Genomic DNA, 18,725 nt, shown 5'->3' on the forward strand with positions numbered 1-18,725 from the left:
GAAGGGGAAGTAAATCATGACACAGGAGACACCTCTGAGCTGAATTTTGGAGGAGGAGCACGTATGAACCAGTGAGAAGTGGGTGAGACGAACACATCTTCCAGCCGTGTCCTGGAGACAGTGTGTTGGACTCAGAGCTGCAGTAGCTTCGTGGGTGAAGCACAGGCTGGAGGGAGGAGTGGGAAGTGGAGCGTGAAGAGCATCCTATGTAGGCTGTGGGTTTGGGGTTTTCCAGTACTGTGTGTCAGCTGCTTCGCATGGGGCCTGGCACGTGGTGTAAGGGGTCAGTAAATGGAGCTGTTATTTTATCGCGAAGACATTGGGGCAGCCTTAAGCAGTAAAATGATGCATTCAGATTTGCAACTTAGAAGATTCTGGCACCTAGGTGAAATATGTTGGAATTGGGGTGGGCTAAGCTTGCTTGTTCCAAGGCCATGGCTGTCATCTCAACAAGAGGTAATGAGGCAATGGGTCCTTGGTACTGGGGTTCCTTCTTCCATGGTCACTGTCACCTGTGAATTGTTATAAAGTTCCTGAAGGGCAGAACTTCTGTCTGCCACTTACTGCCGTGTATCTCGTATAGAGTACAATCTTATTAAGTACCAGAGAATCAAGGAAATCAACTGATTTTCTGAACTAGAAACAGAACTTCGGTCTGCTTTAGATTGTTCTGTGTGTCTTTATCAACAAGCAAAATTCTTACCTGCTTTTTGTTTGTAGCCTTGGTTCTGGGTCTTAAGGCAACAGTTATTTGATTATACAAAGTAAGAACCAGATTTTTAGAGTGTTTTATTATTTAGTTCAAAAATACTTATTTTTGAACAGGATTATGTGTGTGCCCGGCGTGATACATTTTTCATAATATTTTTTTATGTTCCACCACAAAATTAATTGCATTATGTTATATGCCTGAGTGGAACCAACATTTAATTGATAAAAAGTTGCCACATTTATTGATAGCTGCATTTATATTTTTAAAATTTGGTAACTTTTTACTTCCTATACCATAGCAATGCCTTTTTATTTAATTAAATAAATACAGCGTTTTGTGTCCTTTTTGTCTTAGGTTGGAAAATCCCCAAAGGATAGGTTATGCCGAAGGGTAAGTCAGTCGCCTGTGATTAGATATGTAATTGTTAATCCTGCACTTTCAATAGGATCTTATTATCCGTAGGGGTGAACTTTGGCTTTTACTGTTGTGATGACATATCAGGAGATAAGAAAAATGGAAGGAGAATGCTGTCTTCAGGAACTGCTCATGAACTCTGGCCAATTTTAATTTACCTTTCTAGATTGTCAGCATATTTACACTAGATTTTCACAAGATGTCTTCAACTTTGGACTGTGGACAGGAGGGTAACCTGCTGCCACTGCTGCTTATTTTCTCTGTACTTCCAATTAGAAATACGTCCGACATGAAATTGAAGTGGATTCAGGAGCAGTCAATCTGATCTACCTTTGTGTAATAACCATAGTCTTAGATAATATTCCAGTCCCCAGATACTGGTGCTTATATGTGAGGCCAGGGATTAATAGTGCTATCTTTTGCTCAAAACTTAGAAATATTCTTCTTACAAATATCTTAAGAAATACTGGGACATACAAATCTAGCTGTTATAGGCTTTAGTCTCGAAAAATCCCCCTTGTTGAATTCTGGTACGTGCTTGAGTGTCTCCATGACTACAGTTCATACATGTGTGTGTGTCCACACACACAATCTCTGAATTACGTAGGGATGTGAGGAGGGATTTGTTGGTTGTTGGTTTAAAAAAGATTGTGTATGAATCAGTGGCCCCTTGGCAGGCCCTGGAAGGAAGTCAGCAGGAATGATCCGTTGCCCACAATGTGTCTGGTATTTAGTTCACAGGCTTGGGGGTTCACGTTTTGTTCACAGAATTCAGCTGTGTCTCTAAAAGATGCTCTGAAACCAGACCAGGCAGTTTTCTTACAACTTCTCACATGGCCTCTCGCATGTACCTTACCAGATACCATGATTATTTGGCCGTCAGATGCCTGTCTGTGAATTCTTGGACAGTGAGCATGACTGCCACCATCTATGGTGACTGATGACACCGTGTCTTTACAATACACCCAAAATGCTCATTTTAAAAAGTTGATAGTAGTGCCATCTTTCTTTATAGCCCAAGCTTAAAATTAGTTAAATCTGTAAAGGAATTAAAATGCACTAATGCCTTGGCTTTCTAATTCTTGCCGGTCCCATGTAGAAAGTCAGTTGAATAGAGTGTTGTCTACTGTTTATTTTTCTGATAGTAACTGGCGCAGTTTGGCTGCAGGAGCTAATTATGTTCCTTTTTAAAAACAGGATGTGGGGATGAGCGACACGGCCATGACCTCTTTCCTTGGCTCTTGCTTGGATCTCCTTCAGACTTTAATGGAGGTAAAGAGGTGTACTTTCATTCTAAACTGTCTGAGATATTTAATATTTTGAAAATCGTTGGACTTTTAAGGACTAAAGAAAAATTTTCATGTATTAATTTTAAAATTTTAACACAATCCTAAAAGTAATGATGTTTCTTATTAGAACCAGCTCTTCGGGGGTTTTTATTATAATTTGGGAGAAAGACGGGTTTGCACTTGGCTGCTTGCCGCTGAGGAAGATACTTGCAAGCTGTGATGTCTCCATTCTCAAACACTCAGGCAGACGTCAGCAGGGATGAGATGCAGGCGCCCGTCCTGGACACCGAGGATGCGTGGCTCACTGTCGAGGGGCCCGTCTCCATAGCGGAACTGGCCCTTGAACAGAGACACATCCACTACCCGCTGGTAGAGCACCACTCCGTCCTGTGCTCCATCCTGTACGCGGTTATGAGGTTTTCTCTCAAGGCTGTGAAGCCACTGTCCCTGTTTGATAGTAAGGTAAGTGCCTCAGAGGAAGTCAGAGCCGTCTGGGAGCTGAGGGTTGGGCAGGACGCTGATCAGTAGAGGCTGTTCAGTGCATTTGTGAGTTGGATAGATAGGTGTTCACTGTGGGGTTCTCTGCTGCTGTTCCCTGGTGGGGAGTGTGGGCAGGAGCCTGCGGCTTCTAATGCAGAGACCCATGCTTCTGCTCTGTTTTACATTTCCTTCCAAGGAACTTAAACCCTGTTTTCAGATACTGTATTTTGGCTCTTCAAACGCACATCTATTCTCAAACAGGTGTTTTTAACAGGATTCAGAGTACACACTATATATTAGTTTTGTATTATTGCATAACAAATTATCCCAAAACTGAGTGGCTGAAAACAACAGATATTTATTATCATTTTTGTGGGTCAAGAATCTGGGTCCCCCTTATCTGGGTATTTCTGGCTCAGAGTCTCTGATGAGTCTGCAGCCAGGGTGTCAGCCAGGACTGCGATCTCATCTCAGGGCTCAGTGGGGCTGGGGATCGGGGACCCACTTCCAAGCTCACGGAACAGGGTTTCATTTCCACATGGCAGCTCACTGCATGGCAGCTGGCTTCCCTCAGAGCGAGTGAGTAGCCACAGTGCATTTGTAACCTAATTTTGCAAGTGACATGCAATCACCTCTGCCTAATTCTCTTTGCCAGCAGTGAGTCACTAGCCCCCACTCAAGGGGAGGGGATTAGTGGGGACCAGCTGAAAGGCCGCCTGCCGCATAGTAGGTAGTGGTTACAAAAATTAATTGAATAAAATTCTAAAATGTTATTGTTCAAGGAGAAACAAGTCAACCATGAGTTAATTAAATGACTTTATTTTTAAATTCTCCCTCTTTATAATAATCCACACTCATCAGTTTTCTTGTTCTCGTCTTTCTCTTTAGGGGAAAAATGCCTTTTTCAAAGACCTAACTTCAATTCAGTTACTACCTAGTGGGGAAATGGATCCAAACTTTATTTCTATACGACAACAGGTAATTTAGTTTTTGGATTTTGTTTTTGTTTCTCAGAAAAAATAGTAAAGGAAAAATCTTGCTGGCCTTTAAAGGATGACCACTTTAAAAGTATTCTTGAGAGCTACTAGGTTCCCTTTAAATTGCGTTCTTTTTTTATAATTCAGCAATTTTAATGGAAAAGCCACTGTAATGGACAGAAAAGCCAACAATTACTTTGATTTAGATTTTTTTAAGGAAACATATGAATAAGATGTTGCTGTATTTCTTTCTCCAGTTCTTACTGAAAGTTATTAGTGCAGCCGTCCAGGCCCAACATGCAGTCGCAAAGGACAAGGCTTCCTCAGAAAAGGCACCGACCACTCCTTTTGGGAAAGACCAAGATTGGCCAGTTCTAGCCGTGGACTTGGCCCATCACCTTCAAGTTAGTGAAGATACCGTCAGAAGGCATTATGTGGGGGAACTCTACAACTATGGCGTCGACCACTTAGGAGAAGAGGTAATAATCACCTTAGGAATGTGAATTGGGCTCAAGTTATAAAATGGATGGTGGGAGTAAAGAATCAGTCAAGTCTCCAATAAAGCTTTTGCTTTTCCTTTTGTTAGAACATCTACGCACAAAAATAGAACAGAATATTAAAATATAAAGCTAATCAAATTCCGTTTCTGGTTAATGTTTGGTAATCTCCTACCGTGTGCCAGGCCTGTTCTGTGCAGAGGCGTGTACCAGTGAAAACAGACAAGGCTCCTCTCCCTCCCTCCTTCCCTCTCTCGTTCCCTCTCTCCTTCGCTCCTTCCTTCCCTCCTTCCCTCAGGGAATTGACAGTCTACTGGTAGGAGCCGAAAAGCAAGCTAAATTTTGTATTGAGTCAAATGTTGTGAAGAAAATAAATGGGAACGTGTAAATAAACAAGAGCGACTACAATGGGGTGGTCAGACATGACATTTGAACCAGGCCCCCAAGGCTAAGCAGCAACCAGCCACTCAAAAAACTGGGGGAACCAAAGGCGGGGACTAGCTTGGCGAGGTCCAGGAAAAGACCATACACAGTGAGCGAGGAGTGAAGAAGTAGGAGGTGAGGAGACCGTAGGTCTCGTAGCCCTGGTTACTTACAGCGTAATCAGAAGCCATCCGAGGGTTTTAAGCAGTTGTACAGTGATTTCATATAATTCCTTTTCTTTGCCAAAAGCTTGAAAATAACTCGTAGACATACTGAATTGAAAAATGAGGTGATGGCAGAAATTTGGGTTTTAAATGGGGAGTTTGATTTGGACTATATTTTGGTTGTACAGTTGACCCTTGAACAACACAGGGCGGGAGGAGCTGACACCCACGCAGTTGAAAGCCCACATATAACCTGACTCCCCCAAACTTAACTCGTAATAGCCACTGTTGGCTGGAAGTCTTACCACTAACATAGAAAATCAGTTAACACACTTTATGTTCTATGTGTTTTATACTGTATTCGTATAGTACAGTTATCTGGGGAAAAGAAAACCTTAAGAGCAAAGACACTGACAGTCTTTATGGAAAACAAATCCATGTGTAAGAGGAGCCACGCAGTTCAAATCCGTATTGTTCACGGGTCAGCTGTACACATGGCCACAGAGGCACATGAACTGGACGGCCTCGTCCCTGGCAGCGCCCGGCCTAGGGCAGGTCAGGCTCTTCGCCCCCAGTACAGGAGCCCATGTTCCCCTCCTCAGGCCCTGCTCCAGGTTCATGACAAAGAGGTCCTTGCCAGCCAGCTGCTGGTGCTCACGGGGCAGAGGCTGGCTCACGCGCTCTTCCACACCCAGACGAAAGAAGGAATGGAGCTGCTTGCCAGACTTCCGCCCACACTCTGCACTTGGCTGAAAGCGATGGTGAGTCGTGGAGTGAGATAAATCAGGCCATGGGCTGTGGTCTTAAACGTGTATTTAATAATAGGTAGGGAGGAAATTGTAATTATACGTTTAATTTACTCAGTTCTGAAGAAAAACATTTTTACTGGGAAGTAACTATTCTGATAACTCTTAAATTAGTAACAGTTTAGTTGTATATATAACTGATGGGTTATTTTTGTGTCCCATTTGCAGGACCCCCAGGATCTTCAAAACCCAGAAGTGCCAATTGCCACAACAGCTAACCTAGTAAATAAAGTAATTGAGCTTTTACCAGAAAACCACGGGCAGTATAGTTTAGCCTTACACCTCATTGAAGCTGTGGAAGCCATATCTCTTCCTTCTTTATGACACTTATCCACTGAAAACAGTCTAAAATTGTGTGACTATAACATGAATTAGTGCATGGCTATTTTACATAGTAAGAGCTGGAATTTTATGGAGGGAGTTTGTCTTTTTTTCTTTTATAAAATAAATAAAAATATATTATTACTTTAAAAAAGTACAGTGCAGGCTAAATTCCACTCCTTTGGGTAAAACTGAAGGTAAAATATAAAGAAATATCAATTATACTATTAATTACTAATACAGATGTTTTACTGTTTATTTCTAACTCAAGCACTTAAGTAGTTTATTGTTCAATTTTGCTATTTAAAATTGGTTATAACTTACAGATTATGTTATAAGATTCTATATTTCATACTCAAAATGTGATTGTTGTAAGTAAATTTCCATGTGTCCATGGATAGCCCCCATCCGTAAAATAGAGAAACAGTCCACTCTCCTGTAATCAATGTTAGAACATGCTTTTGTTCTCATGCTTAATCCACGCTGGACTGTCACCTGGACTTCCGGATGAGGACAGGTTCCTTTACCAGAGGTTGTGCTGCTGCCACCAGTGGACGTGACCTTGCAGGAATAAGGGTTCGAGATCGTCATAGTCGTCAGAAGGGACATTAGAGAGAACCCGTGTCAAGTACCAAAGTACCTGCCGTACTTGCCAAAATTGAGAATCAGATGTGAGCAACGCAACAAAATTAATTACAATACAAGGTAAGATCTGCCTTTTGCCAAGATTCAAAGTCCTATCCACATCAGGTCATTGTAAAAATGTATTATCTTGTAAAACTTATGTTTAAAAGGGCAAAGATGCTAAAAGATTAAGTCCAACTTTATTTTTCCTACAAGTGTTTAGAAATGCCTACGTCTGGGACTCGGGAATGTTATCTGTTCTTGGGAACAGGACAGAAAATGCTCAGTGATATGACAGCTTTAGCAAACCTACCTCACAGCTGGGTACCCGACAGTGCCTAGAGCGGTCCAAGTGCTGAATAATCATTTGATTAAAACCAAATTAACCACAACTCTAACAAGTGCTTTGAGCTCTACAAATACCAAGTATTTACCGTGGTATATCTTTGGAATGTAGCCATACAGTGCAATTACTGATACCAGTCATGGATCACAATTGTTATTCATAGTAACTCATTGTGATACAGCAGTTCGTTTCCTTCCTTGAAAGAAGCCAACTCTAGCAACTGTACAAAGTTGAATATGGCCTTTAGGGACATAAAGAAAAAAATGTCTGATATTTGAGGGTATCCCAATGTCGATTCTTTTTAACTAAAAGATCGCATTCAAATAAGAACTTCCTGGTTAATTTAGAATCTTGAGAAAGACGTTGTTAGGCTGTCTTGAGTGTTTGGGATGAGGGGCATGTAAGTCTGATGGAGACCCACGCTGTGTACAGTGTGGAAAGGAGCTTAGCTAGTCCAGCCTCTCGGCCTCTGCTTGCATCTCCACTACCCCGTCCAGACACATCCATGAGTTCTCATAAACAGCTCTAGCTTTATAGGCACTGGTTGGATGTATTCTGAAGGATTAGTTCTTCCTGTGATTCTTCTAAATATTCAGAAGATAGTTACAAATTTTGGAGGCTGGTCAAAGAAAACTTGGAATTATAGCATTTTTAGGGATTAAACCTTCACTTTGATTCCATTATCATTTGGAGGGAGGAGAACCTACTTAGCATTTGAGATAATAAAACTGGTTAAACTTATTCTGGTAGAACACAATCAAATGTGGGCATTGCTGAGAATATTAATAAGCTGAAATAGTGGCACATAGATCCCCTAATAAATCATTGAGTCTGTAGTTAGCTTTGTAATCCTGAAATTTACCATTCAGAATTTTAAAATTGAATTCTGAGTTGTATGGTTAAGAAGAGCAGTTAAGTATTTTACTGTTTCATCCAGGGCTTTTAAAATAAATCTGATAGAAGAGAACACATAGCTGTGTGCAGGAAGGCAGACCTCGCTTTACTGTGCTTCACTGACTGCACTCAGGCGTTGAGTTTTTTACAGATGGAAGGCAAGACCCTCCACCAGCAGAAATTCATCTAAGGTCAAAGTAAACGCTGTTATATTTAAATTGGTTTCTTAAAAAAAAAAAAAAACAAACACGATTAACTGCAATTTAAAATCACAGAAAACCTAGATTTACTAATACTAAGTGTACAGGGAATTTAATGTTCACTTAGAAGTTGCTGCAATTCATTTAATTCTTAAGAGACAAGTATTTTTGAAGTACTCGATGGCAACAGGGAAAGCCCTCTCTCACCCTGACAGTTTTCTGCTGAATTGAATCAGTCATCTCTAGAATGATTTTAACCCAACACTCAGTTGTTTGTAAAATGCTCTATTTATCTCGTGTAATGTACTGTAAGTAGTGAAATTCTGTATATACTGCTGGTTTCCGTGTCTGTTCATTGTTGTGAACTGATGTATAATAGTGAAATAAATTTTCAGCTTTCATGTTGTTTCCTTAACATTCCTAAATTAAGTACATACTATTAAGATTTTTTTTCCCTATCATATGAGAATAACAGATTTGGTGATGTTTTTCTTTGTAATGCAGCCAAACTAGCTATTCCAGAAAGGCTGGTGTTTGCTAGTAAGGCAGAACGAAATTATTCTTTTCATCTCTCAAAGGAAACACACCCCTGCCGTTCCCAATCAAAACATTTTTTTCACTTGATAATAACTTCTGCACCAACATCACTCAGTAATTTTCTAGAATGCCTTTATTTTTAAACGTTACAGAACTTAAATACTGAGTCCAACAGATGTATAAAATATAAAACATTTTCTGCTCAGCCACATTGGAAGGCAAGCACATTCAGTGTCTGTTCTGAATGCGTCTATCACGGATGTATCAATCCCTCTGCATATGGGCATGTCTGCATGTACATATACACATTATTCTGTAGTTAGTTACAGGAAAATCTTAGAATTCTTACTTTGACTCTCATCCTGCAGCATTTCCTCTTCCACTCATTAACTAAACCATGGATTTCTTTCCAACGTTGTAAACCATCCATCTAAGCTCATCTGTACTGTCGGGGGTCTCGCTCGGACAGCTGTCAACAGCAGAGAGGTCCTACTTTCCATCAACAACTTCCGTGCATCGGGGGCAGAGTGTGTCTGAGGACTCAGCCGTGTACTTCCAACAACGAGGGCATTTTTCTTTGGTAGTTGGCATGACGAGTACTTTATAAGAAGACTCTTCACGAATATCACCACCTGTGCAAGAAAAACACACGAGGAGTATCAGTCATATCACTGTGTCTTCATTGGTTTTCCAGGTGCTCCTTTTCAAGCTTGCTCCTTCCTGCCTTGGTAAAGCTTGTCACATGGCGTGAGTAGCCAAGACAACGGAATCACACAACTTGACAAGGGAGGAAAGCTGAGGAACCTGAGGCCCTGAGAGGTTAGCTGATTTCCCCCCAAGTCACTCAGTTTTGTACCTAGCTCGGGCAGAGCAGGCCTTCTAGCGCTTCGTCCAGGTATAGTTCTGATAAAGTACTCTCTTTCCAGCTACAGACTTAAGAATTTTAAAAAGAGCCAAATTATAGTGACAGTTGCACTTAAGACTTTTTGGTCTGGACAAAAGGAAACAACTTCCTGCCCTGTTGATCCTTTCAGAACTCAGACTGATAACACATAGTAAAGAAAGTAAATTATTGTCTAGTTGTTGCCCAAAGAACGTACATTAACATTTGACAAGCCAGGTAAGCCAGAATCTTTACTACTTATTCACGGCACAGGAAGGAAAACTCCCTCTTCTACCCCAGCCCTGTGTTCCCCAGACCAGCGGGTAGGACACTTTTTAAACTTGGCCACTGTTTACTTTGTTTCCGCGGAAAGGTGTAGTCCAAGTGTGTATCTGCCTTTAGAATACATGTAGTCCCCTGGGAAGTTGCAGGTGACCTACCGTCATCATTCAGTTCTCCAGCTGCCACTTGTTACTCTCCTTACCTTCTAAATTGATTAGGAATGTCCCTTTCAGCTCAGTCACATCTGCAGCCATCTCGCGTGGTTCCTGAGATAGTAGGGTTGTCTGGGAAGCCATCATTAATTCATTCAGCTGAGAGGTGCTGGAAGTCTCCTCCGTTTGTAGCATCTGAGAGGAGGCATGTGCAAATTACTAAGTTACATTTTGACCATAAACTGAGGTTACTGACAGTAAATTCTTGTGTTTAGTGAGAAACCCCTTGGTACCATTACCTCCTGATGCTAATACAATGAAAAGACATCAGTTCTTACTAGTATGAAAGGTTTTAACTAAAAACTTTATGGAGAATACACTCTATGCTAGCACTTCACTTTGCTAGATGCTAAATGCTCATTATTTCCAATCATCACAAAACACCTACATGGTGGTGGTAATTATTCCCATTTACGAGTGAAGAAACAGGCTCAGAGAGGGCAACTTGCCCAACTTTTCATCCAGTAAGTGTGGAGCTGCAGCCCAGGCCGGTCAAAGCCCTCAGTTTCTCCTAGTATCATGCTTCCTACATTGGAGGGGTTAAGATGCCCGCTACACAAGGACCTGCTTTTGGCAGCGTAGACCAATGAGGGCTATCTGAAAAACGCTCGGAACTCCAGAAGGACACTGAAGCAGCTGTTCGAGAAGCACTTTGACATTTTTCACTGTAATTTTCAAAATGAGTTTGTGAACTACGTAATACAGACATTCCTTTTTTCAAAAAGCTCCTGAGAAAACAGATTCAAAGAGATTACTTTCGTTTTAACAAATGCAATTAGTAGTTGACAGAACCAGGACTCCATCTGACAGCTACCTAGTGTAATTCCTAAGGAAAATATATTCACATTCAAAGTTTGTTCCCAGTATAAATGATCTAAATGAGCTGTAGTCTTTTAGCTTATTACTCAGAGCTAATGAAGTCAAAGGAAACATGACATGTACAGCACTGGCTGTGGGGCTTGAGCCAGGTCATAGCTTCGATGCTCGTTTCCTCATAAAATGGAGTCAGAACTTCCCAGCCATACATTTTAAAATGTGACTATATCATCGAAATTCTGTTACCAGATTAACAATTTCATATATACTTGCTATTTCAAGCCTCAAATCTTGATTAGTAACAACATTAAAAATTATAATTGAGCTTACCAACCAAAGGAGATGGTCATTTTTTAGAAAACTATGGTACCAGTAAAACTGTCAAATATATTTATTGCCAGTTCTCTGAAGCATTACAACTAGAGAAAAATCTTGAGTCAATACGTTAAGCTCTAAGCCAGTCGGGGCCCATCAACTCCTAAGAATCCCAAGAAGAAACTTCTGACAGCCCTTGGGAAATAAAAATAGATGACTGCTTTGAGACATGAGCATATCTGCTGGAGCAAATGAGTTTTTTCCAGATCTTTCTTTGACTCGTTTTGATCTAGTCCAGGTGGACGAAATGCTCAGCCAACCAGACCCTTCACACGAGACTGCCCATTTTTGTATATTCTAAACTGCCGTCCATTTCAAATAAAACTATTACACCTGCCCTGTCCCAGCTTATAACGTAGCAACAGAGTAAATGTCTGGTAAGAGAAGGAAAAGGAAGCAAAGAATCAGTGATGTATCAGGATTAGAAGATATAAATCCTAATTCCTAATTCTTTAATGAAAAAAAAAATCTTATTTATACAGACATTTTTTAAAAAAACAGACTTTCAGGTGAAACTATGATACTAACACGATTGCGAAAGGTCCAAACGAAGGCCTACCTCTATTATCTCAAAGAGCAGCCCCGGCTCGATGACGATGGTAACCTGGTACTCGGCTGCATTTTTGCCAGGGACGCTCCCCAGGAACGCATCTCTCATGGTGCACGCGCTCTCTATGGCTTCCTCCAGCCCAGGCTTCTTCCAGATCGAACTTGTATTAATCCACCCAGTACGAAAAACACTCTTGGGCTCTTAAAAAACAAACGCGAATTGACAGAGGTTCTAAACCTCTAACCATTGAACAGTTACTGTTCATGGGAAATGAGAATTACTAGTTAAGGTAATCGTGGGATGAAATATTGTGAAGCCATCTAAATACGTGCCAGACATTTACGTGAATATGTGGAAATAATTTTGTTACTTAAAGAAAGGATAAAATATATAGTAAGCGCTCAAAGAAGAAAAAGATGAAGAAAATGAAACAGAAATGTCCCAATATTAACAGCTGTCTTTGGGTAGTGAGGTAAGTGACTTTTCTATAGTTTCTGATTTTCTATAAGCTCAATACAATTGGGCGGGGCGGGGGGGACTATTATAAAAGTAATTACTAAAAGGCATGATACTTTGTTTTAATAAAACTTAATATATTTCTGACTTTACAAAAATATTTAAGAAAAAGGGATATCTCAATATAGTCAAGCTGCTAATACATCTCAGAAAGCATTTCAAGGTGGCTTGAAAGCCATTCAGGAGTTCATCCTACTCCTCTACAAGTACGTACAGAAACTACGACGTGACTAAGACACACCATGCTGTAAATCATTGTGGATGAGTAAGTGCCCCTAACAGATACAACTAGAAGTTGCACCCTCAACAGGGGCCTTTCTCATGCAGAGAACAAATCAAGTGTTCCTTACCTTTAATATAAGGGATGTGCTGGAATACCTCTTCAGCCAAGTGAGGAAGAATGGGAGCAAAAGAACGCACTATTACATCCAAAATTTCAGCCAACGCAGTCTGACAAGAGCGTCGTTTAGGATCATGTGCATTTTCACAATAAAGCCTGAACAAGAACAAATTCAGCAGTTGACAACACTTTGTATATTCTGACTGCCAAGACAGGTGCTGTTTCAGCGCTGAGCTTAGTCTTACAGTGGCTAGTCTGTGGATCTAATCTAATTAAAGAATAAGATACTCTATCAACAATTTTTAATAACATCCTCGATTATACTTTATTCCTTCCAGGTATGCCCTCAAAAAACTCAGCTACGTAGTAATGTCTAATTCCGTTTTTCAGAAAATAGCCAGAGTCTAGACTAGTACATTAAAGACAACTGATAAATTAGTTGGTGGTATTTAAAATGTGACTTCCCACCCCTACAAGGCTGTCTTTGTGCCCCTTAAGACTTACAAACTCCTGAAAAGAACTACTATGTTCATTACCTCATATTAGCTGCTATTACTTCCTGAGCACTTACTTTATAAAATGCAGCATTAAGCACATTACTTATCGCTCTTTATTCTCGTAACCACATTATGAGACGATGTTAAATTAACATCACTACTTTACAGATAAACAGTAAGTGGCAGAACGAAAATTCATAATCAGGCCTGGCTCTAGAATCTTCTTAACTGCACCATGCTGCCCAGCTTGCTCACCATTTGCCAAGCAGAGGAGACACTCAAGAAATATTTGTTAAGTATTTTAGTATTCAGTCATACATACCTATCTTTGATTATGCTGAAATAAAAGTTAGACAGTTCTCTGGTGTAAAAGGCTCGTAATAGCCGAACAACTTTTCCAAAATCGTACTGTTTATATGAATCGGTAATCTAGGAAACAAAGCCAAAAATATTTGGAAGCTGGGTAAGCAAATGGAAATGCAAGTTATTGTAAACAAAATATGTTCCTTTCGAAAGTATGTTTCAAAAGTGGACAAATACAAAACAGGTGATAAGCAAGAGCTCTTGGGGGTCTCCAAACATCCTGGATCACAAATTCGACTACCCTCAGAAAAGTACATTCAACTCTGGAAACTTTAAAACAACCCTCATCAAAGGAAAGGGTCAGGTTTTCAATGATGAAATCACACCACTTCAAAACAGTGAAGAGGTTACCAATGTTTCTTCATTTATGCCTGAAAAGTAAACTTGGGCAAAAATCTGCACGCATGCCTCTGACAGAGTATGTGGAAGCAACCACATTTCCAGTTTTTGAGAAAACACAAAGTTGTGTTCACATGTAAATGAGAAAATAACTTAGGACACACACAGGAATACTCTTTCTATGCTTTCAGGGGTACATCTGCAGGTGAAGTACAATTCTACTTTATTCCATTCTGTCGGAGAAACAAAGCTGATTTTGAGAGAAAAATATGGTTTGAGGAGAAGTCTGGGCCTATCGTTCCCATGAGGTACTTCTCTAGTTTTCTGAGAAACTAAGAAAGAAGTCCTAAGACTTATACCTAAGGTCAACCTAGGAATATGTGGAATTTAGCAAGTCTAACTTCTTTCAGTGCTATAGTTACAATTTCTAGCAAGGGTTGGTCCATTTACATGCAACTCCAATTTCAACCTACAACAGTGCTGATATTTCCATTTTCCAAAAGCTCATTAATTCACACTGACCTTGTTTGCCAAGTCCTGCAGTAGGTGTAGCATGTACTGGTCTATGACGTACATATTGTTTACAGGGATGGCATCTGTCTCTGGGTTGAAACCAGCCACATTTCCCAAAAGAAAGCGGAGTGTATTCCTAAGCTATTGGGGGAAAAAAATGCAGTCAAAGAAATTGATGATGCCTTCAGTTCTTACTGAAAAAGTATTTCTCTGTAAGTTTTATCCAACTCATGTTACTTTCTTAATGGAATACTTTTTTTTTTTTTGGAATACTTTTTAAACATTCCTAAGTAAGACTACAAATGCGAAAAAAGAAAAAAGAGAAAAACAGAAAACAAACAATCACTGGACTTTACACATAAAGACTGAATTTTCATTCTATTTCTTTATAACCTTAGGGCAAGTCACCTTTCAGTGGCCTTATCTGTTCATATGGGAAGGTTAAAATGTGTTCACCTGCCTCACAGGTAAAACAAAAGATACACTGGCTATATATTTTACTAAAATATAAAAAGACAGTATATAAAATTATTAGTATTACTAATTTTTTAAACAAATAATAGAGGATGTTTTTAAATGCTCACAACATGTGTAGAACTCATTTTCATTCAGTTTTGCATTGCCAACAAAATGTGCCCTTTCCTGAAACAATGACATAATAAACTTCATTGAGAAATAGGAAGAATGAGGGCTCTGACCTTGCTGATATCATCTCTGGCAGCACTAAGGACAGATGGACTAATTGTCACTTCAGTGAAAACATTGGACTCGGCCACCCACCAGCGAAGGACATCGGCACCGTAAGGAGGCTCTGTGGTTTGATCCTTTCCATTGAGGGGGAAAAAAATAAACATACAAATGGCTTTCAGTTCCAGTAGGTGAACCAATTTCCTACTGAGGAATGTGTGTGCACAATACGAGCATAAATACTGAATACCTGCACTGTAATGAAGGGCTATGATCTCAGAAACCAAACCGCGTCTAAAAAACAACGCTGGGAATAAAAGAAGAGTGGTCTCTCCAATCTGTTCACTGTGCAGATGCTAACACCAGGCTCCTCCCTGGTCACATGAGTGTCCATCTACCTATCAGAGCCGGTGGTCAGACACAGAGCAGCGCCCTGACGGCCCCATGATGGGGGAGGGGAATAGGAAGGGCTGCTTTTCCCTTTCAGTATTCCCTAGCAACTCTCTAAACAAAGAAATGGTTGCTGGGCGTTAGGAGGGCAGTAAAAAGCCAAAGGAGTAAAGTAAGAGACAAGTGATTTCTTTTCTAAAAACTGCAAAATAAACCAAATGATCAGCAACCCCACAATTGATGTTCATTAATGGTGTGTAATTTCCAAGAAAAATGAAACATGCATTTAGAAGTTGCAATCTCATTTTTTTCTTATACCATTTCCTTTTAACTGTAACATTACAGTTTACAAACTTTTAAAGCTCAGGCAGTTACAAAAGGGGTAGAATGATTCAGGACCCAACTGAAGATTCAGACCTGAAATGAGTCAGAAGGGCCACCATCCCGGCCCTTCCCTTTTTCATTAAAATCATGTATTATTTGAGAGTCTAGTTTTAAAACATGGTAATGCATCTGCTATTCGTACAAGATTTTTCACATGAAAGGAACTACATGAAAGGTATTTAGCTGCCAACTTAAGAGCCTTAAAACAAAAATATAAATGTTATTAGAGAAGCACCTACTTGTCCTCCGTTGATGACAATGTCAGGATCAATGACGTTCCCAAGAGACTTGGACATCTTTTCTCCCTTTTCTCCAAGGGTAAATCCATGAACCACCACTGTCCTAAGAAGATAAATCGGCTATTAGAATAATAAACACAATCATAATGATATTTTTGAAGATGAATTACAGCTTAAAAAGAGTATCTTATTTGACACAAAAATAGGATATTTGACAGATTATGTATGAAAGCTTTTCTTGAAAGTTTAATTCTCGGCAGCTAATTTATCATGCATGTTAAATAGTAAGCTACGTGCTAATGCACAGGAAAATTTTTGATGTTTACCTTTATTAAACAAGTATTTCCTGAGCATTATGCACTGATTTTGATCATTAAAACTAACCAGGAAAAAGTATGCCTTGAAAAGAGCAGATTATCACCTCAACTTACCTTCGAAAAGACAAGTCAAGAGAAAAATGTATCTGCTGCTCTATTGGGTTATAAAAGCATGTTATACAAGAGACAAACATTTAAATTATTCTGAAATGGGTTTTCATTGTAAGATTGCAAAAATCTTAAGCTCTTTAAGACTCTTTCTCACTAGAACCTTTAAAAAATACAAGGAAAAGCAATTTCTGTAACTAAATAAGAATCCCTAATTTATAAAATTCACTGAAGGAATGTTCATTCATTAGCCACTGTGGACATTCCAATGAGGACAACTGCGCTCAGGTTTAGCCACCCTAGAACCTCCTCCTGTGGTCCCTCTGTGTGGAGTCTTAACCACATTCATTCACCACCTGGTTCTCCACAGGTTCTCACCACTCCAGTCATGCTGATTTTACTCCTTCAAGGAGCTGTGATCTGTATCAGTGACAAAACTTGTCTGTATTTTCTCCTTTTTCTACTTCAAACTCATTTCTCTCATGAGACTGGAGACTAAGCTAATTGAAGGTGGTGTCTTACCCTATACGGGGGATGGGGGGGGGGAGGTGCCAAAAAAATGTATACACATGACTTGTATTCATCTTGTTATCAGTATATATTGAGTATTACAATTTTAATAGTTTTTTTTCCTTTCTTAAAATGTATATACATTTTTTTTGGCACCCTCTATATATACCATTCAGCACAGGGCTTCACACACTGGCTGGTACCCAGCAGAAATACTCCAAGTACTCCAAGGGTACTGACTTGTTAAGTAATACTTACTTAAAAGGTGCTTTTTTCCTCGCTGCCACACTTGTTAATAATGATGACTGAAACCAACCGCCAAGCTGGTCTTTTCCTTCCAAGTACAAGTCTGCTCTTTGGTCAGTACCTCAAAAAGTATTAAAAATTACAGAAATGTAATTAAAATGGGAAAACAATGGTTTGACGAAGAGTAGGAATGAAACAGTCAAAACTACAGTCTAAAATTGGGTTTATGTATTACCAATAACGGTAGTTTATTTATGTTCTGGCAGCCTCCTATGCATGCAACAGACATGTTTAAATTAAACACATTTTCTTTCTTTGAATTAATTACCTGAATATGACTGGGAAGAAAAAAATGATTTACTAATCAGGTACATTTTTACCACTAAATTGTATTTAATAAATTATTTCTGTCACAGTCAAATATTTGGTTAAGACTATCACAAACCAGAAACAGAGTGAGTAGACTAAACTCTACCGGTACCATGGACAGCGGCACAGATCAGTTTTATGGACACTTTCCGTGCAGCTTAATCCAGTCCATGGCTCCAAGTATAACTTGCACTGCTGCACTTAAAAAGCAACAATGCTACTAGCAGCAGTTCTCACCGAGGCCGGCGCAGTGAATGAACTCTGAAATATACTGCACAAGCACTATTTCACATACGGCATCCTCTTGAAATTCAGGATGCTGCCCCATGAAGGTGGTTGTAGGTAACTCTTCCTGTTTATAACACTACATAAACTACCTTCAGTATCTTACGTAGTGTTATTTGCCCACATTTTCAGTATAATTTAAGCAAACAAAGTACTTAACATTTTCTCTTAAATTCTGTGGGCGAAACTTATGAAGTATTTCAGAAAATGATTACATAAAAAATTGTAAAAATTTTATTAATATGTAACTTATATTTGGGCATTATGGATTATGTACATTTTTAGCTGTCATGCAAAGGACACATGAATTTACACGCATTTTGCTTTTCAAATTTTCTAAGCTGAAAAAGCCCAAATAAAGGAATATTTACCTATTAGGAACCATATTGCTGTCCTGTCAACCAGAAGGCCTAGAACCAGAAGTATAGCTCAAGGGAACTTGAGGACAGGCCCTTTCAATTCCTCTAACACTGGCCAGCTGCACAGACAAGCTGTTTTTCCCACATTCTCTTGCTCCAGAGAGCCAACGGGATCTGTTGGGCCAAAGTCGGCCCTCAGTCGCAGTGCAAGGAACTGTCTGATCCGTCCTTACTTCCCTGCCACCTCATCCCTGTCTCTACGCTCGGTGAGGACAAGCCACACCCTTCATTTTACCTCTGACTTTTCAGTATCCTCACTGACATTTCTTCTCAAGCATCTAATCACATCCTCACACGTACCGTCTCCTACTACTCCCTTCTAGTTCCTGCTGAATCTCTCCTTTCCCTTAGCCAATGATGCAAACACTTACCCGATGGGTAAGTATAATATTAGTCAGTTG

The 18,725-nt window shown here is 39.8% G+C and overlaps 2 protein-coding genes across 3 annotated transcripts in view; one reads left to right on the plus strand and one right to left on the minus strand.

Moving 5' to 3' along the window:
• The window catches only part of RAB3GAP2 (RAB3 GTPase activating non-catalytic protein subunit 2), a 61,647-nt gene extending 55,405 nt beyond the window's left edge, over positions 1-6,242 (plus strand). The window contains exons 29-35 of the mRNA XM_019741692.3: positions 1,067-1,102; positions 2,324-2,398; positions 2,659-2,877; positions 3,784-3,873; positions 4,130-4,351; positions 5,559-5,717; positions 5,931-6,242. Of these exons, the coding sequence (XP_019597251.3) occupies positions 1,067-1,102; positions 2,324-2,398; positions 2,659-2,877; positions 3,784-3,873; positions 4,130-4,351; positions 5,559-5,717; positions 5,931-6,086 (957 nt within the window). The 3' untranslated portion in view covers positions 6,087-6,242. The remainder of the gene's footprint in view (positions 1-1,066; positions 1,103-2,323; positions 2,399-2,658; positions 2,878-3,783; positions 3,874-4,129; positions 4,352-5,558; positions 5,718-5,930) is intronic.
• A 2,557-nt stretch (positions 6,243-8,799) lies between these two features.
• IARS2 (isoleucyl-tRNA synthetase 2, mitochondrial) overlaps positions 8,800-18,725 on the minus strand; it is a 31,262-nt gene continuing 21,336 nt past the window's right edge. For both annotated transcript variants that reach the window (XM_019741812.3, XM_074317013.2), the window contains exons 15-23: positions 17,264-17,372; positions 16,071-16,173; positions 15,069-15,194; positions 14,380-14,511; positions 13,478-13,584; positions 12,669-12,814; positions 11,812-12,002; positions 10,052-10,196; positions 8,800-9,316 (exon numbers count right to left, since the gene is read on the minus strand). In XM_019741812.3, coding sequence (XP_019597371.3) covers positions 9,174-9,316; positions 10,052-10,196; positions 11,812-12,002; positions 12,669-12,814; positions 13,478-13,584; positions 14,380-14,511; positions 15,069-15,194; positions 16,071-16,173; positions 17,264-17,372 — 1,202 coding nt within the window. In that variant the 3' untranslated portion in view covers positions 8,800-9,173. The remainder of the gene's footprint in view (positions 9,317-10,051; positions 10,197-11,811; positions 12,003-12,668; positions 12,815-13,477; positions 13,585-14,379; positions 14,512-15,068; positions 15,195-16,070; positions 16,174-17,263; positions 17,373-18,725) is intronic.

This window comes from Rhinolophus sinicus, chromosome 6, assembly GCF_057876585.1.
Source record: "Rhinolophus sinicus isolate RSI-liver-muscle chromosome 6, RSI-T2T, whole genome shotgun sequence".
Taxonomy (NCBI): Eukaryota; Metazoa; Chordata; class Mammalia; order Chiroptera; family Rhinolophidae; genus Rhinolophus; species Rhinolophus sinicus.